At 40.7% G+C, this 21187-nt stretch overlaps 1 protein-coding gene across 1 annotated transcript in view; it reads right to left on the reverse strand.

Moving 5' to 3' along the window:
* The window catches only part of cbl (Cbl proto-oncogene, E3 ubiquitin protein ligase), a 46016-nt gene extending 24900 nt beyond the window's left edge, over nt 1–21116 (reverse strand). The window contains exons 1-2 of the mRNA XM_066709241.1: nt 19214–21116; nt 9237–9484 (exon numbers count right to left, since the gene is read on the reverse strand). Coding sequence (XP_066565338.1) covers nt 9237–9484; nt 19214–19360 — 395 coding nt within the window. The 5' untranslated portion in view covers nt 19361–21116. The remainder of the gene's footprint in view (nt 1–9236; nt 9485–19213) is intronic.
* Between the last annotated feature and the right edge of the window lie 71 nt (nt 21117–21187).

The raw sequence follows: 21187 nt of genomic DNA on the forward strand, positions 1-21187 counted from the left end.
TGTTTCCCCCCATGAAAATGTATAACATCAAGGTAGCTAATAGGGCATGAAATGTAGTTTAAGCACGCTAATAAATCCAGAAATGCTTGACCATTATATTAAATTAGGCCAAAAATGCAGAGGCTCCATATAATCATAATTATAATAAAGAAGTGGTGCTTTAATTTAATTTATTTTGATGCAAAGTTGAAGATTATAATTAAACATATCACAGGGAATTAAGGGGGGCTGATGGGGTAAAGTGAATCATGTCACTAGCCTGGCTGTGAACCTTGTGATTGTTCGAGTCGTTTGCACGCAACAAAAAAAGTTGACGTTTCGAGCAGAACAACATAAATGTCACAAAACAAGATACCAAGTGCATGAATTCAGTTTGCATTAATTAAAACTGAAGTACAGCACAGGTTAACCATCAACTGCAGTCAAGACAACTGGTTTGGTTTTGAATGATTTGCAACACTAAACTGGACAGCTTTCTCATGCTTCAGGGGATTACCCATGTGGTTTAAAAAATGAAAATGTACAAAATATAGGAACAAGAGGGATTTTTTTTGGTTAACACACACACACACATATATACTTGTTAAAACATTCTCAAATGAGACTGTAGGGATGAGGAACAAATAAATACATTAAAAGAAAAACATTTAAAGAATAAAACACTTAAAAGAGTAACCAGAGGAAAAGCTGCAAATTGTATTGGTGCCTTAAATTACACTTACAGCTCTCTGAGGAGCACAAGAAAAGTATTCAAGATGGTGTTCCTGGACAGAGCTTTGGTCAAGCATGGAACCCACAGAGGAAGTTACCTCTGGGCTTCAGCAAATATTGTATACCAGCTAATGACACACAGATAAAGTCTCCCTGACTCCCCCCGCTCCTCCCCACTTCCTCTGACCTGCTGTGAATGACACTCCAGGAGATAAAACCATGCTGACACTCTGTTATCACACTGCCTGCTGAAAACAGACCTCCAGGAATTACAATTTAAAAGAACGTTTGTGTCGACAGAAAGAAACTTAACTGCTGCACAGTTTTTGGCATGTAGTGCATAAACATACAAACAACAACGAAACCATTTACACAAAGAGCTGGTGACGATGGGGGAGATGGTTTCAGAGGCCGTGTGAGACAGACCACTGGGAGCGGTCAGTATTGCACACTGGTGTGTCAGAGTCTGTGTTGCCCATACTAGTCAACTGTTGTAGAGACAGGAGGAAATGGGTCCCATTCTCCCATCTAACAAGATCTAAAAAATGTTCCTCTGTTATTAAAAAAACACAAAAGTACTTTATCAAGTGATTGTTTTCACAATATTTTAACAGAAGACAATTTATATATAGATTAATTCATACAGAAAAATACAGAAAAAGCAGCTATATGTTCCTAGGAGCTATTTTTCTTTCTGCGCCCTTGAGGGTTTGAAGAGCTAGCAGGATGCAGGTGTCTACCTGTCTGAACCACAGTCATTCTCCTCCACCATTCGCTTTTAATCTCCTCATCGAGAAACAGGGGTGGCAGGCAGGTCGATGAGAGCGAGTTTATACTGTGCACCTGGCAGGGGTAATGCAGTGTCTCCTGGCACATTAAAAAAAAAAAGGGATCCAAGACTCATTCAGTCAGATTCAAGCTCTGTCTTTGCTTTAATGCATTTGCTGCATCAAAATATCCCCAACAAATATTACAGTATGACATTGCCCCTAATACTACTAGTATTAAATTACAGCTAAAACAAAATTATGTCCTTCTAAATTCATTCCCGAATCGTTCTGCAGGAACACAGTTTAAGGAATGCATTTATGCGTGCCTGGAGGCGTCTGTATGCTAACATAGTGCATTCACTCTCACACTCACAAATAGAGGAAATGACAACCACAGTGTTCACATCTGTCTAAATAAGGCTGTAAAACTGAAAATAACACAAAAGTATTAAGATGACAACTAATTGCAGTGAGCTCTCATGGTCTCTATTGGCGTAAGAAAAGGTCAATGTTCACGTCAATAGAATCAATACAGTCGTCTCTCCCTGCTGTGCAAATTCACAAGTACGACAAAAGTTTGGTTTAAGAAGGAGAAGAGAAAACCTTAACAATGATTTCGTTTTCAGATGATGATATGCTTCTCCCTATGAAAAGACGGTGACCTACAGATAACTGAGGGGGGATGGGGGTTATATACTCCATTTATTCAGTAAAAGGGCCAAATGAAGAGAGCAGAAAACAAGTTGTGACCGAATGGTTACCTTCCCCAACTGCATGAAACTAGTGCTGTCTGTATCCTGTCTGTGCACTGTGCTACTTCAAACCTCAGTCTGCAGGGGGAAGAGATAAGTGCTGTTGAGCCCCTTGATGAACAAGTAGTTGTTCCTTGAATTGCTAACATATCGACCTTCAGCTTTTTAAGCAGATTACAACTTAAAGTAATTAAAAAATAAGAAGGTAGAAAACGTGGTGTCAGTTATGCAAGATGCATGAAGACATTCCATTTACACTAACATTTTCTATAAATAAAAATTCTTGCCTAACCTTTTTTTTTTTTTTCTCTCTCTCTCTCATTGAAGGTACATAGTTTCATCCAGAATGAGAGGTGACAAAATACACCGGTCAAACTGAGATCTGTAGAGGCGCTGTAGACGTTTTAGAATAAGCAAATGTAAAGCCACCATTTAAAATACATAAAGAGATTAAGGAGGGAGCACACCATGAGAAAACTGAATAATTGGATGCAGATTGGAAATGTAGTTCCAAACGCAAACATCAATCACCAGCACACACAGGAAAACTCATCCTGTCAGTAGGAATAACTTTAAAAATATGGTTGTTTGGAACTGGGTTTTGTTTTGCTGTTACTGTAAACCCTCTCATGTTTTACCATGCTGAAATTTGCATTTAAAATGGGGAACAAAATTTGTTTTTAATATATATATATATATATATATATATATATATATATAATACAAATTAACTTCCCGTATCAAATTCTTCCAGGTGGCAGTAACTGATAGTATATAAATGGAACTTTCATCCAGGAGATAAGATGAACCGATGACATTCAAACGTAACTTCCCTTTCAGAAAAACGTCTGTTGTTCTGCTTAGTTTCCTTTTATTTTTTGGCCCAGATTAAATCCAAAATTGTGGCCCCATCCAACACTCACAAATTCCAAAACGCATTACTTGATTGGAGTGTTTCTGCTGGGTTGACAAAGTCACCCCGAGTACAAGGTTTGAAGACTGAGGTAAGCAAGTGGGCCAACGTCTTTTGTATCTCTGATTGCGGTTATATCTAGTCTCTTCCTTTTACAAGTGAAAAGTAAGATTGCTGCCTGATGCCACAAGAGCATACGATAGCTTTCTGAAACTTTTCATCATCACAGGATATGCTTTAAGGTGGAAAACTTCTACCCTGGTCATATATCAAGGGTCATGGCCAGCTCTTTTAATCACACCCTGCTCTTTGACTTCTTCTTAACTTTACCCAAGAGAGAAAATGCAATTTAAAATGTAAAATGTACCCCTAAATTAACTTCGTTTCATATCCTCTAGCGTAGAATTTTTTTAGGAGTTTTAATTTAATTAGTTTAACTTTATTTTATTTGTATATATAAATCTGCTGATTTGCAGAATGCCGGACTACGAAGGCAAAGAGTAAAGTATTAACAGCTGGTTAGCACCAATATTAAAATAGCCCTTCTAATTTCAGCCCTTCCACTTTGAGGAATTCTTTATTTCACAGAACAGATTGATTGAGGGGCAAAAATCATCAAACAATATACTCAGACAGGTTTGAACAGCGAGCCAATTCCCAGCTCTGTAAATCTGAGATTAGCATCAGAAAGTTATTTCTACCGTGATTTCGATGTGAAATGCAATGGGAGAACCTGAATGGATTTACCTTCCCCCCCATCCACAGCTAGGGAAAGAATTGTGCATGCAGTGTGACAACTTGAGAAGGGGTCCGGGAGAGGGCTGTGTGAATTTTAATAAGACGCTGCGTGTCCGATTCATCTAGTCACAATGCTCATCATCCCAGCAGCGTGGGATTACAGAGGCAGTGGAGAGTGCAAACATGCAGCTCTTGATAACAAGAAATCTGCTGTGTGGTACCAGGCTCTGGTATATCACTAGAGCGAGGGACACCTGAGCGACAGTGATGTGTAGAAACAGGCATCTCCTGTCTGCTTCTAAAAGCATCGTGCCAACTGGCTACCGTTTCTGCTAGAGAGCATTAGTCTGCCCTCGATGACAACTGACACAACTGCTGGTGTCAAAAACATACAATCATATAGAGGACTGGAAATCACACAGCATAGCTACCATAGCGTAATGATAAAGATGAAGACAGATCAAATCTCTTTAATTAGCTTTTGCAATCCCCCACAAACTCGGTCAACCCTATCTCTTTTCCATATTGGGGACCAGCAGCATTATTTTCATTGCATTAGATGAGAGATTGATAGAAAGCAAGAAAAAGTGGAACAGCAGAAAGACAATACGGTATCTCAGTAGAATATGTATAAATACAATCTCTGGACCTGCACAGGGGGAACGCGCAGAATAGGGACACCTGCTGTTTGAGCAGTGGGAGAGAGAGAGGAAGACATGAGTGAAAGAGGGAAAAAGATAGCAAGAGCAGAGAAATTAATGAGAGAGGGGAAGAGGGTAGAAGAGAAAGAAAGGGAGCTATTAAAAGAAATGGAGGGAGCAAGGGAGAAAAGGAGGGAGAGTAAGAAAGAAGGAGAAAAGTAGGAAAAAAATGATTTTTTTTTTTTATTTTTTATTTTTTTTTTTTTTAAAGGGGGGGGGGGGGGTGGGGGTGATCCTCCCTGGAAAACAAATGCCGCAGTGTGCTCAGGGTGGCACAGACTCGGCATGTAACACAATATACTGCACTCAGCGCCGTCAGCTCGGTGCCAGCTCTGGGCAGTTCATTGCCTGCTCAATAATGAGCCTTGCTTGAAGCATTCCTCCGCCTTCTCCCACAGCCATCCTGACACCACACTCATCCCAGGGACCGGGGTCACTGCAGCCACGAGTTTTTCATTTATGTTTTTAAGCACAGAAGGAAACTAAAATGCACTGCACTACATGAATGGGCACCCATAGAGACATCAGGCAATACGGTTTAAGATTTGCTGTTTTTGTTTTGTTTGTTTATTCCTTCCTGGATTCTATTCGGCGGAATATAACTACATTATAAAATCAGCTCGTTCTATGCACCGCTTGCAAAACACTTCATTATTTTTAGCAGTCATTAGTCAAATATATTCACACTCTTCTGGTGTTTGTTTCCTCAGATAAAGGAAAGGCTATGTGTTTTTTTGAGGCAGAGGAAAATGTGTTTTGGGCGCTGCAGCGACACTTTACTTAAATCAACCTTCCCCCTTATTTGAGTGAACCCATGCCAGGCCTCTTTGGTGAGACTAGAGGCCACAGCAACAATGGGAAGCTTATTTGTTTTATTTAGGTATTTGTCACAACATCCCCCAATCTGAAATGCTGCACTGAGGGGAGGGGGGTGGGAGTTGTATCGTAGATGCCATGCATTTCTGCCGGTGATGTTATCTTATTGCTCCCCATTAATATATGAACTTTATATGCACATATGCTAAAATAAATTTTAAAAATACAGATCATTCTATACTGTGCTATAATTCAGGAAAATATAAAGAGTGGTTATTAAGGCTAATGTTCCATTACTGAGAATTTGCCTTTTTTTTTTTTCCTCTCTTTACTCCCTTGATATCCTGTGATGTCATCTTATTTCTAAAGCACATCCTAAATTGAAGTGCTATTCTGGAAATAGTCAAATTGTTTTAAGTTGAATTTACAGTTACACAGTTAACTGAATTGAAGTACTTTGTGTTCTTTAAGTCCAAAGAGGATAAATTCATCAGAATCATACAAACAAATTCTTGTTAAACTTTACCCTCACACACATTTGCACTGTATCAAGCCATGATCTTCTTGAAAAAGGAACAGGAAGTGAATGTGTGATCAGGAAGTGCTGTAACAGTGTAATCCACAGCATACAACTGAGTCACTGTTAATCATTAAGACTCTCTTTGCCAAGCAAAACAGCTCATCCCACGCTGCTACCCCCTGCACAGCAAGGTTCGCTGAAGTTCACGACTGACAGAAATTAAAGGGAAGAATAGTGCACAAAACCACCACAAATACCCCCGAAAATCAAATAAAAACAAAGCAGCTATTATTGAAGGTACAATCCACAGCTGTTTTGGGGGGAAATGTCAGTGCCTAAAGCCATTATAGAAGTCTAAAGAAATGGCAATGGACTGAAAATTATTCACATACATTCAAAAATGTATATAATACAATACAACATAATAATATAATGTATAACTGATAATATATTAAATGGACATATTAAACTGTATGACTGCCATGAAAACAGCTAATTAAACATGCATCAGGGTGAGATTTGTGTGCTTTCTGCTCTAAAACAGTGTGCACAAAATCAAAAGAAAAGAATGGATGGAACAGAGCATCTTGTGACATCATCACTCAAGGCCTGCTGCCATTTGAACTCTCTCACTGCCCGCTCTCCTTCAGACCCCTATGACACAACAGGCGGGGGGGGAGGGAAGAACAGTAGCAAAACACGAAAACCGTCAAAGCCTCAAAGCGACACTTTCCACACACCCCATTGGATTGTACCATCACACACACACACCACTGCCAAGATCCTCCGGCAGGTTACCGCTGTAACTGGAGCACAGTGGTTTGGGTCCCGATTCAGAGAGTCAAGCACACTGGGGAGATAGCACAGCCGTAACACTACCCACTCGCAAGTGGTGCTCAGCTGACTGAGGAAGAGCAGTCCCACTCACTGCATCACAAAGGGAGCTTCCGAGTTCTATTATTTGCAGAGCACTCTCATTTTCTATTACAGATAGTAACGGGGAAGTTCCCACTACAACACAATGAACAGTTACAGTGGTGTGTACTTGTAACTTAATGTACAACACAGTCACGAAAAAAAAAACTCCATTGAATTCATGAAACAAAGTGACATCAATAAAATAAATATGAAAAAGGAGTACAGGAATAAAGATTAGAAACTAATTTCTTGCTGCTAATTAATCTAGCATGGGGGATTAGCAATGAACCTATCAGTAACCCTTTCTGTATTTCCATGCATCATCATCTTCATCATCACCACCACCACCACCACAAGGCTCTACTTTGTTCCAGAGGGAACACAATTAAACTTCTCCAACAATTAAACTATCCTCCTTTTCACTGCACAATAGCCTTCAGCTCAATATTCACTGACAGGCAGCCTGGAACTGGGGAGAGAAAAGGCTTTGCAAATTCCCACTTTGTCATTCTTGATACCAAAATGAAGTGACTTGTGAATGAAAGGAGGGAATCTGTGGAAACATTATTATTAATAATATTCTGTCTGTCTAGCAGGCTCCACTGTGAGCTAACATCCCCATGGTTTCTAGTGCCAAATAATGAACCACGATCTGTCCAAAACAAACAACAGCCTGGTTTAGATCTCTGACCTCATTACCGTTTGCCAAGATGATTTTTACCATAGATAGGCTGTGGGCCTTCCGTTTCAGCTCATGTTAAATCTCTTCATTTGCATTGTGGGTTTGCATGCAGTACAGCCCCCGTGTCCCCAGAGCATGATAGCGTGTCCTCAACGGAAATGCGAGTCATGCTGGCGGTGTGAACTTCGCTCTCGGCATGGCAGCCATGTCCAAATTTGAAATCGTCCTGGAGAAACATCTCCAAGACTTTGCAGTTGTGTTTCAGTGCATTCTCAGCTGAGCGTAGGTTCTCAGCCTCCTCCTCCCTGAAGCCACATGGCAGGATGTGGGGGGGTGAAAGGGAGGCGAAAGGGGGGCGATTGGAACAGATATTCTTTTGAATTGGATCGAGGACAGAGGACAGGATACTATCTTTGCACTAAATAGTCTGCTTGGCGGGCTAAATGCAACAGTCATTAACAGCCATCAATATAATTAAGGTTCCAGTTAATTTCCGAAACTATACTGTTCCAGGTTATATGCATTCGTGGAAATGCATTTGCTAAACTCTTTTTATTCTTGCCATGCAATTCCAAACACCACAAAACAGAACTGGCCTAAAGCCCACAGACATCAAATCGAGGCCGTCTGCTCCATTTAGACAGTAGCAAAAAAACTGCCTGCTACAGCCTGGACAGGTTGAGCAAAGAAAGGGTTCAAACCAGAGAGAAAAAAGGACGTGACCTTTAATAGAACATGTTGGGAGTCCTTTAAAACAATCACAAAAAAGTAGATTATAAAAAAGGAGATCTGAAACATGAACATTTATATAGTTCTCTTTTCCGATTTTTAAACCTCAAGCAAAGTTTTGCAAACAATGCTCACTGCTTCTGCTTTCACCACCCACGCGCTGGACACTACAGACTGCAAGGCAAGCTGCTTCCGTAGGGCTGACGGAAAATAAAAGCAGGACAGACTGACGGACGGACAGACAGACTCCAGCTCACTGCTTGACGACTTTCCTACACTGCCGATGGGACTGTATTCTCAAAGCATTTCTCCTCCACACTGCTTCGCAAGGGACTCCGGACACACCGGAAGATTCACATGACTCCCACATGGTGTTGAATTCTTAATATCAAAAATACGTATTTGTAAATTTCTAAATAGGTTAGGACAGATTTTTCAAAGCTTCCTTAACGAACCATATACATTTTTTTTTTTTGCGTAACAATTAGATGCTGTTGTGTGATAGCAACCATTTCACTTGGCCGATTTCACATTGCTAAACAGTTGCCTAATCTGGAGTCTATATACGGTCATCATTGATCAGGACACGTCTTGCTAAACATTCACATGACTTCTCTAAGACGATAAAGAGTTTCTGCAGAGGGGTTTCCATTTTTGTTTAAGTAATCTGCCGCAATTACAGTATGGTCTGAACAGCATAAGGGGAAGAGAGTCAACCTCAAGCAGATTGCGAATGGAACATGCTTTCAACATGTACTTCTGCTTATTTCTTCATCAATCTGAAAAATTACAGGCATAATATTCAAAAATATTTTTGGTTCAGACAAACCAAAATCCTGAGCATTGCAAATCGTAACCATAATCCTACTCCCTAAAATACAGCGCACACATTCTGCATGGGCCGTCAATATTGGGATGGGATGCTCCAGATAGCAGAGTGTTAAAGTGGAGAGACTTCTGCCAAGGAAGCATGGGCGGTTCGTTACCTGGGCTGCGAGTTCTCCTCGTACATCCTCTCCTTGCCCTCCTTGAAGAGGCTGATGGTCTGCTTGGTCTTCTTGGTGAGATTCTCCATGAAGACGCGGAAATACTCGTTCTCACCCAGCGTCTCCATCTTGCCCTCGTAGCGCGACAGGATTGTGCGCAGGTGCTGGTAGGTGTCTGGGAGAAGGTCCAGGATGTAGGGGGGGCTGTTCTTCAGAGCCAGCTTGGGGTTCTGGCACAGCCGCACCACCTGGGAGAAACCAAACAGATGCAAAAATAACCAGGGAGAAGGCCGATGAGTCACACAAAGAGGTGAAAAAACAGGAACGACACAGGGGACCAGATAAGATAAGCCATCAGCAAATATGGCATAATGTTTCAAACCCTCCCTTACCAGCTCTGAACCGATTTTTCCTTACCATCAGGTTCAAAGAGAGACTGACTACAAAGGGAAACATGTAGTTGAGCATCAAAAGCCATTGCAAACCGGGAGAAAAAAGCTTTTTAACAAAGTAAAGCTTTCTTACTGGCAAGAAGCATGCACGAAGAGGGGGCAAAATTAAATTTGAAAACAAAGAAATAAACATAAAAATAAGTATATGTGTATGTAAGTGTAAGTATAAGTATATGACTTATAATGCTTTCAAGTCTCCTGTTCTGCAATGGTCAACCACATGTACATTGTCCTTTCCAACGAATTGGTACCGCCAAAAAAATTTATGAGCAACCATTTACAAATGCAGAACTTCACCAAAGCATTTCTGAATGTGCAAAACGTGCATCAAATACAGACTTCTTCATGTATATCATTTACTCATACATGAGTCACATACAGCCACTGTTAAAACACTAATTGTTATTATTCGTTAATTTCAGTGCTTCACTCGTTCTGAATGACTGCAGCAGACATTAGGGGTTCTCCGTCTCAGACTCCTTCTCTGACAATGGTCTAGTTTGTTTCTTTTCCTAGAAAGACAATCTTCGGTTTTGAACAGTGCTTTTGCCTGTGTTCTTCCATGAATGCTCTTTTTTATTTGCTTAATGTGCAATATGAGAGGCTTCTCAGTAAAAAAAACAATCAGATGCTAAGATGGATTGTTCTGTATGTGGTTTATTTTTAAGAGAGACAGGGAATTCAAGAAAGTTAATTTCCAGCAACCAGACTGACGAAAACAGATTATATAAATAAAATATAGTAATGTGTGTATGTGATGCACAAGACATGGAAATTAAAAGAAGAAGAAAAAAGGCACCCTGATTCAATGTGATGCAACTAACATTTTGCTAAAGTTAATTAATTACAAAATGCCATATGATTGACCCCAATTCCAACAGAGCACAGACGTTTTTATTAAACGAAAATGCATAACAGAATACAAGAATTTTTTGACTCCCGGGAGACTGATGGTCATAGCAGAAAATTGAACCAGCTTTTAAAGAGTTTTATTTATTTATTTTTTAAAGGAATTTAATCCAGGCTGTCCTACATTACACAACTACTCTAATGTGTACATTATCTATCGGCAGAAGACGCCAGGCAAATATAGACCCTGATTGATCTGTTTGTGCTCATTTTTCATCCTTTTGTTTAATAAAAGCAAAAGGAAACTTCACTCGGAGCGCTGCATGTACACTTTGCAGAGCAGCAGCGGCGGTGTCAAAGCCTGCCCTTGTAGCGATGGTTTTTATCTCAATTCTGCAGGAAAGCTGCAAGAGGCAACGTAACAGAGTACACTACAGTCTTTGAGGAGCAGCACAAGACACGTTTTGAAAGAGAAACTGCACACCCACAGAATCTACTTAGCCCATGCAGTTCAACTCTAATTAGCCATGCAGGAGGTATCTACAGAGAAATTACAATGACGATAATAAGAACAACAACAACAAGTGCACAATAATTCTGATCGGCTTAAACAGAAATAAGCGTGCTGCAAACCATGGCAATGCCTGAAGAGCGACTGGAGAGGTGAGATGAAAAAGTAACCGCAATCGGGGCTCTCAGGAGTTTGCCATGGTTGGGTCTATTTTAATAATAATAAAAACACAGCTGTCCTTCAGTTTACTGTGAGCTGCCAGGAACAAGAAACACTACATCTCTCAGGTCGCCTGATGATACTGTACTACATTCCTCCAGCCTTTGCAGCGATTGGGAAGTTCTCCCTTGATGTGGCAGAAGTAGACAAAGGCAGGGGTTGGGAGACAGAGCTACAGGAGTGATGTAATAACAATCATAATTATAATGATCATTATGATTGTGATTACGATTAGCAGTGGAAATATATTTACTGCTTTTTTGTTTTGTATAGTAAGCCGTTTTGGAGAGCCCCAATTCATATCTCCCCTCAGATCGCAAATAAACACAATACAAAGGCTGATTTTTAAATTACATTTGTGTCATTAACCTGCTTCATTCAGTTGCTTTAGATTATCTATCTTATCGTATTTCTAGCAAACCATGTTTCCCTTTCATTTCAAATCACTTCCACAGTAAAACTCTTGAGAGTTTGTAGTTCTCTTGTTGCCAAACTGTGCAGATGCAGCATTTCTATTTGTGCTTTAAAGAGGGGGAAAATATTTGTATATTAACACACTTCTTATTTACACCACCACCCTACTTATGTTCAGAAACAGCATTAAAAAGGGGTGGGGGGGAGCGTTCAGTTAGAATTTGAATGCCACTCCCAATCAAGCCTTAACGTAAATTAGATTGTTTAATAAAAGCCAAATATGGACAAAAGGAAACATGGAAATTACTTTGGATAATATTTGTGTGTGCTAAAACGCTTTCAGTTGTTGCTCACTAGGTTATATTGCAAGAAACAACATAATAAATGGCTATACAACCATACAGCACAAACTATACTGTGAGGAAAATAAGCGAATCCCACACACAGTAAGAGAATCACTGTGTATATGGGGAGGAAAGCAAAATAAACAGCGCAATGAGTGTATTGTAATCAAAAATCACCACCTTAGAACCCCGAGCAGCTATTACTCTCTGTAGTTTCACTCACATCTCTTATCTTCTTGAGGGGATCCTACCTACACAGTTGCATTTGATCTCTGTTGAAATGTCAGGATTGTTTTAAACTGAGTCAGGCAGCTTCTGTCAGTACACTCTGACAGATGAGATTTCTAAACTGTAACAAAGCACATCTGCCAGGCCAAACATTTTATTAAATGGTTCTATAGAAGCAGACCCCAGGACAACTGCCTAAAAACTCACTGGTCCAAACATAGAAACACCAGAAACAACATTGGCAATGCTGCAAAGAAAACTCCCACAAAAGGGGTACACCTCTTATCTCAGAGGAGAGCAGGCTAGGCTTCTAGCTCTAAGCCCGGTTTCTTCTTGGCATCAATGTGCATCACCTTAGCCAAGGGTGCTATTGGTCCCTGGCAGGGTTCTCCCATCCCCCCACCCCAACCAGGAGTGCCTTCACCCCTAGTTACTGCTCTGGGTGTGTGAAAACCCTGACAGCGCTGAGATATGAGAGCCTATCTGTGAGCAGAAGCTAGAAGGCAGGCAAAGATTATCTGCTCTTAACAAACACAGAGGAGGCTGGTGATGAGGACAAGCCTGGAACACGTGCCGAGGTTTGGAAGAGTTTACAAAATAGAACAAAAATAATAAAAATGAACAAAGCAAGAATGCCTCTCAGGTCTCCCCATGTTGCATTGCTCTGGTTTGCTTTTCACCTTGGAAATCAAGACGGAAATGCAGCCCCCCCACCCCCTCAACTGACTGCAGGGACTGAAATGAGACTCCCAACTCTACAGCAGCCAGAGTAATTTCCAGTTAGTGCATAAGACAACATCAGGTGCTGGTTATTCCACACTTCTTACTTAATTCTCAGTAAACTGTGACAGACAGGCCTGTGAAGTAAGAGTAACATTTTAAATGCCTTTGGCCTTAGTTGCATTTTAGGCTTCATCAGGGAGACCTGTGAAGAGCCTGCAACTGGCAAAACCTGGAATGGATTAAAGGGCATAGCAACAGGAGTACCATATCCAGCCCTAAAGTTTGCTGCCTTCTAAACACATTGGCCTTCCTCAGAGAGTCTGGAGATGGGTCTAGGGATTGAGGTCCTGTGACAGGCACAACCGGGGGAGCGCACAATGTATTGTCCATGGTAGCTTTCCTGGCTCTACAGATGACTTTCACATGCTCTACAAAACAGCTGTGCGTTACACTTCCTGGGTGACTGCTGTTCTCAATTAGTGTAGTGCTTGAGTTGTTGTTCTTATAATATATGTATATATAAAAAAAACACATGTATTCATATGACCACTGCAGTTTCTACTATAAGAGCGGTCAGGCCAACTCTCACACTCACTCACACTCACTCTCTCTCTCTCTCCATATCTTTCTGTTTGTGATTTTGTATCTCTAAATTTAACGCTGGTTACACATCATTGTGTGCAGATCATATCTTACTTCTATTTATAAAGAGAACACTTATGTGAGAAAAATTAAAAAATGTCAATGCAGATTTACCTACAAGAGCAGCATAGCGGGGTTTCCACTGCAGTCTTGGTGCACTGGTGTGAGACCAACAGTGCAGATAGTCAGAAGATACACGATTCCTCTGTTACGCTCTGCAAACAATTTAAAGGAATGTGTGCAATAACAGAAGGCTGGTTCACCTTCTGAGAGCTGAACAGCAAGGCTATTTTCTTATTTATGTTTTAGATAGTGTATATTGGCACTCTGGGGGTGGTTTGCATTTCCAGAGAAACTCAGATCTGTGTGGCTGCTAATCTTTTTATTCTGCTGGTCTGTTTTAACATTCATGTGTAAACGTGCAACTCTTTGACTGAGGTAGGTTTCAGAAATCATGCATGCTTTAAAGCAGATGAGTCGAGACCCCAGTCACGGTGCAAGCATACTTTTGAAGAACAATTTTTACATAAGCCACTGTTCTTCAACAAGTTGGGAAACGTTGCATTCCTTACCACCAAATCTTCCTTCACACTAGTGGTTTGACTACTCTTCGGGAATAGATGCAGACAATTCAGAAAATTCATTCAGTCACCGGGAGCTAATGCTCACAAGCAAAGCCGAGATAAGTGTACTAATGTGCATAACTAATTCTATAGCAGAAGGGAGGTTTTGTTCCAGAGAGGCACATGCTAAAATGATAAAACGATAAAATAAATATTTTTTTAAGTATCTGAAAGGCTGTCCTTTGTGATTGCACCTTGTCTTCAGCCATTAATATTGCAAATATCTAAAGACTCAGATTAAACATTCATTAACCATCATGATCTAGTATGGTGTAGATGAATAAAAGTGGTGAAAAGGTTTCCTGACAGCTCTTTGTTTTTACTTCCTGTTTAAATAAACAACTTGGAAACACGTCATATACATAACAACATAAAAACCTTTTTCTAAAAAAACAAACCTGCTCATTTGTTTAAACTTTGAATTTAAAAAAGACGAGAATGGAGCATCAGGGTCATTTGACCAGCCAGAAACTTTACAGAGAGTGTTGCACTTATTAACCACGGTGACGTGGATATAAAATAACTGTTAGAATTTAAAGACACACTTCAGTCCCCAGTGAACACGGAAACCATCTTTAACATATCTGTACAAAGGCTTTCATTGTGTTTTATCTACCAATGTTATCAGTAGAAGTGGGTGACTGTCGTTTTTTGTTAATTTAGAACTGAAAATAAGTTTGTTTTTGTTGTTGTTATAACTTGATTTTCAGAGAAGTTAGAAAAGCAGGCACCTAGTAATTTATATGGCATAGATCGTTATACATATCACTTTGTAAGATAATTTTTTGGATGGTTGTTATTATGATTATTATTGGGATACATTTATGGACTGATCTGATTTTTTAAATCAGTGATTGGGACCTCTATCTATATGGATGAAGACATATTTTCACACAATGCTGCTGCTGTAGTCAGAGAGTGGGATAATTTCAACATCTACTGTGTGCTGACTGACTTTTCTACACAGTGGAAGATTGTAATTTGAATCTGTACATTAGCAGCAGTTTAGAACAAGATACCCAGATGCTATATGTCAATTTGTGACGATAATACGTAAGCTACTTCTTTATTCTAGGAAACTAGATGAAATGCATCTATATCTATTTGTAAACACACAATTACAGCAAGCCAATGGTCTATATAAACATGAGTGAGTGTATGCTTTATTAAGACTTAGAATGGGCAAGTGTAATAGCACAAAGTTCACTGCCACCCCAAATATAAACAGTCAAAGCAGTGCAATGAGAATGCAGACAAGCAATCCCTCCTGAAGCAGAGAAAGGCTGGGGAAGGTGTGGGGCCTGGGAGGCAGCTACAGTCTGAGGATGGAAGCAGATCAGACTGTCTGGAAGCAATTGGCTTAAAAATATAACGGTACATCTTTGCATAAAATGAGCACAGACAAGGGGAAGAAAAGTAAATTACTTCCCCAAATAAAATCTTTAAAAAACTAAAACAAAACGAAAAAGGGGAAACAAAAATTAGTTTTAAAACTTGGAAATCGTGTATTGAGTGTACACGAAGACAATGACCCCAAAAGGTATACCGGGTATAAATACTGAATGCCAGAAGGACTTTCTTCTACTGTGGTAAAAAGAGATGTCACCCCTGAAACACCTGAATGGTCTTAAAGCAGCAAAGCTCACTTTGCCACATACAATTTCTCACACAGACAATTAATAGATGCTTTTTAAGAAGCATTTTGTGGCAGCAAAATTGGTGAGTTCCTCTTTTTTTTGGCAGCAGCAGGTCTTGACCGTGCTAACAAATACAAATAAAAAGTCATTCAGGCTTGAAACATCTCCTGTACCTAGTTTCACTGAAATGCGGGGCCACAGAGAACACCTTTGCAACATATTAACACATTTAGCAGAAGAAAAAACTCTCCCTCCACAAGCTCCCCTTCCTGCTCAGATTCTTCACTTCTTGCCTTACCTAGCATGAATGGACTGCATGTTAGACCAGTAAACCTGCTCTCCTTGTGCCTGCTTGAAGGGAGTGGAAACCAAAAAAAACACACGTGGGGGGCAAATCCACAGACTCCTTTTCCGTAAGGGAAGTTTTTCCATTTCCTATATAAAATACTGTAGGGAATTTCAAGGCAAAGTTGGAAGTGCCCCCCAGAGCGGAAGGCTTTCACTGAACACTGATGCGTGAATGAAAAATGAAAGAGTTGTGACACGGGGGGATTGCTTCAATCTTCTACTTCTAGTCACTCAAACACATGACAGCATCCCTTTACATCTCTACCTCTCACAGTAAATGCCACAACTGCAAAGTGGCCAGACTATATATAATCTTCATTAAATATAAAGCAAATGCAATTGAGCCCTATGACTTTAATGTTATTATAAAGTTGCAACAGGTCTCTGAGAATGTACTTTTACAGTAGCCTCTCTGAAAAAATGGCTTTATGAAAGGAAATGAATTGATACCCAGGGTGAAGGGCTGCGCCACAAAATAAAAGGCATCTGACTGATCTTTGTATGCATTAATGTATAGGAATTATGCATGTCGGTATTGATTTATTTAACTGCGAGGAAACACAGCTGGATGATTTATATATAAAAATAATAACGAAATGGCAGGCAAGCATTAGATTCCTGGAGTGGTTTGCATCACAAAATGCTTGCGAGCGTGTAGTCGGTTATACAGCCAGTAAATGTCCTAATTCATTCTCCGATCTAGGACATCTAGTGAAGCTTTTTTCTTAAGCAATATAAGGCAGTGTAGCGACATGATAAATTGCTGGTTGGTTTGTTGGGGGGTCTCCAAGGTCCAAAGGGGGAGATCACATGCTGTAGTAAGCCCACATTAATGAAGATGCATAAGTAAACACTCGTGACTGGGTCACACAGTGTCCTCCAGAGCAGCTGAGGCTTCGGGAACAAGGTCTTTCAAACTCCAAGTAAAAAACCGTTGACTTGAGTTCATTCAACTGTGTATTTCAAAACCTCTTTGACTATTCCCATAACTCTCTCTTATCATCTTCCCCTCTCTCCCTCAGTCTCCTTTTAGCCTTTTGTTTGGAATTAATTAGCTTTTTATCCCTTCTCTCAATTCACTTTTTTGGCTTCACAAAAACAGTTGTTTTTTTTTACTTCCCTTTCTTGAAATGATTGTACAACACTGGGTATGACGTAATTATTTCTGTAAACCACCACAAACAAAATATAATTACTTAGACCTGCAAAGGAAACTGCCAAATTGATGCATTAAATACAAAAGGATAAACAAACAAATGTTTAATATAATATAATATAATATAATATATATATATATATATTTTTTTTTTTTTTAAACTTCCTGCCTCACACAAGAGTGTTACATTTAGGCTTACCAAATAATATTAGAGCATGTAAATCAATGATTCTATGCACACATTATTTGATTAATATTCGCAGAGAACATAACTGCTCAAAGAATGACAATATGGAAAACCATATTGTCTCAAGGCAGAGTTAATTAAACAAACACTGCTTTGGATATTTCACACTGGAGCACAGGTTACGACAATACACACACACACACACACACACATACATACATATATATATATATATATATATATATATATATATATATATATATATATATATATAAGCTAACAAAGTAAAAGTGTGAAAAAGTAAAAATAAATAAGGAATGAAAGCAAATGAGTAGAGCATGAGCACTAATACGAATAGCTCAATCCTGGAAAACAAAATACAACAAAAAAGTGCAAAGCTTATGTTTGCCTTTATAACCCAATTCTTATCAAAGTTATGCACGCAATTGTGTGTGCAGATGTATGTATAGTTTGATTTCGAAAACCTATAAAAAACACTACAGACAGCGGTTCTTCATTTTAAACCCGAGCCCAGAGGAAGGTGAGGACAGTGACGCGCATCCGGTCACTAGCGGATGCGAAACACTGCGATATTTGTTCGGTGATGATGGGGGGGGCAGCAGTTGAATTATAATTAAATGACAAAGAGCAGACTCGATATATCGTGATCGTGTGTTTCACTAATGGCTTCCTGTTGCTGCTGTAGTGCTGCGTCCAAGTCCACACTGACACAGGGCCATCAATGAGCTGTCTATAAATAAACTACATTCATGTATCGATCAGGTGGCGTTGCAGAAACATATTAAAGTGCATGGCTGTTTGCAGGTATGAAAACTCAAACACATCCGAACGCACTGAAGTGTATTTGATTTGTATCTGCTGATTTCATTCCCGAAAACTGACTTCTGGGCTGACTGACTAGAAACGTGCACTAGTTTCCAATGCATATTTAGTTACAGACTTAATAATGTTTGCGTTTTCAAGTGCAGGAAAGGGGACGACCATAGACCCTTAGTAATCTCGCTAGGACTTGTTTCACAAAAAATAAAAATGTAAATCCCTTACCTACTGAGCAGTGCATTCATTGGTCGTGCAATAGTGTGTCTGTGTGCACTGTTAATTCAATTTTAAAAAGCACAAACAGTATCAAATCGCTTGGTGTTTCTCCGTACATGAAGCTGAATACCATCATCCACTGACATTTTTAAAAGGCTTTCGGAAGGCAGTTGCTGTTTAAAAGGCCTCTGATCCAACCATGGCAAAACAAAAAAAGTATGTGCACGAATATGTGCGTATGTGCAGCGAGGATCGGGGAGAAGCTGTTGCACACATCGGTGGTAGGAAAATGAAGAAAACACAACCAACATAGGACTGGATTATCAACACTTTTCGAAAGCACACAAGGGACAGAGGCGACAGCAGGAGGGGACTAATGCAACTAAAGCCCCCGATTGCTTCCCAACAGCCCGGTGCATGATAAAAGGCATAATAATATTAATGACAATACACGTCAGGGCCCTGTCATTGAGGTGCAAGTCTGTGCAAGAGTAGACAGTTTGCAAACTAACTAGTGCAGGGGGTCGAGAGCTTGCAGGGCTTGTGCATTTGCAGGAGCCAGGCTGCAGGACCGCCAGCGGCTCTTACCTTGTCCATCAGTTTCCAGCATTTCTCCACCGTCTTCTTGTCCACCGCCCCCGGCTGGTGATGCGCATGGAGGTGGTGATGGTGGGGCTGGAAAGCGTCCTTCATCATCCCGATCAAGCCCCCACCTTTCTTCAGATTGCCGGCCATGCTGGGAGTGCTGCCGCTGCTGCAGACGCCGGGGCTGGGTGACCCGCCCTCGCTGCTCCTCGCCCGGGCAAAGACACCCCCCCCCCCGCCGTAGTGGACAGCGCCCGAGCGGGATCGAGTGAGGGGGTCGGTCGGGGGGAAGGGAAGGGAAGGGGAGGTGGGTCCTAGCGAAGCAAAGGTCCCATTAAATCCCGATCGCTCGTAAGACTGAGAGACGTTGACAACCCGGGCCAGCTGATACGGGGACCTCGAGATGTGTCCGCCGATGATCAGCTACCCTCCTCGGCTCCAGAAATAAATAAATCCCGAGCGGTCGCCTCCCTCTCGCCCTGTAATGAGGCAGCGCTGCGGTTTCATCAGCGAGCAGCGATATCGCTCCTTCTCTTCTCTTTCTGCAGATCTGTCTCTCTGTAGCTATGCTCTCTGACGGGAACTTTCTGTATTGAGACAGGAGGTAAAAAGCGATGGGGCAAAATCCGAGTTGCCACCCCTGGAACACGGAAGGAAAATATACATACAAGTATTGAAATCCAATAATACGAGAAGAGGGGGAAGATAGCATAAATAAATAAATTAGGAAAAAATAAACACCGCCTTCTGCGTCCCCCTCCCGTGTGCGCGGCCCTAGCTCTCCGAGCACATCCTTTTCCGGTTCGGAAGCACCGCCCACTTCGTAGCGTCTGACCACGCCCACATGGAACCCGGAGACAGCCGCCCTCGAGCCACGCCCTCGAGCGCCGCCTAACTCGGGAATTAGTTATTTAAATTAAAATCAGCATCAATTAATTTCTCATGTTCGTGCCATGCATCAACTGAGAATGTGTCTGACGTATACCTTGCACAGGATTGAACGCTTGTATCAAGTCACTTCACACCTAGCTGTCATTTCACATTTACATCACAGTGAAATAATAGCAATACAGCTGGAGGTGGCTGTTTAGCAGAGGTGACCCAGAGAGCCCGCTGTTGGTCATTTTAAAGAGACTAAACCCAATGCAGTGTGGCCCTTCAGGACAGAAGACAGGCGCTATTGTAAATTGATGTATGGTTTTATTTCTAAATGGTAGAACGCACCCGTGTCTGTAAAGATGCAAGCTCAAGCAGTTCATGTGACAAACTCTAACTGGCATCTTCCTCATAGTATCTTTTCACACCTCGACGCTTGCTCCCCACAGTAGCTACTAGTAAAAACTGTTTGTTAGCTCATATAGGTACACATTCTAGTAGATGCAGGAATGATTGGGGGATTCCATTATTATTTTCGAATCCTTAATTCTAATACATTTTCTTTATGTTAATGAGAGAGAAAACAATCTCTCCCCAGAGCTCGAGTTATTGCATTTTTGAAAGAAGTCCCTTAAATTCGCTCTCCCTCTCACAATAATAATATCCCATCCCGTTGATGGATGGGATTCGATGCTATAAATAGCATCCCTTTCTTACATCCAGTGTCTCAGAGCTGGAAATTGATACTAGCGTCTGGTATTACTTCTGTAAAGCCTTGGCCAGACCAATACACTGCTGTCATGCCAATAAAGCAAAGTGAATTTAATTGATAATCAGCAACCCGCATAACTTATAACAATGCCAAGTGCGACCAACGAAATAGCAGACAGACATCTACACGAACATGTAGATTATAATTCGACTGTAATCTTCATGCATCAAAATGTGTCTTGATCACAGGACACATAAACGAATGCAACATGATATTATTAAGCCGCACAATTGCATTCTCACAAGCGCCGTGTTCAGATTACAAAAAGCTCCGCATTGCTCCAAAACCAGAGGCGCTTTGTCGCCTTTAAATGCGTGTTTCTTAGCGTC

Source organism: Amia ocellicauda, chromosome 1, assembly GCF_036373705.1.
Source record: "Amia ocellicauda isolate fAmiCal2 chromosome 1, fAmiCal2.hap1, whole genome shotgun sequence".
Lineage (NCBI taxonomy): Eukaryota > Metazoa > Chordata > Actinopteri > Amiiformes > Amiidae > Amia > Amia ocellicauda.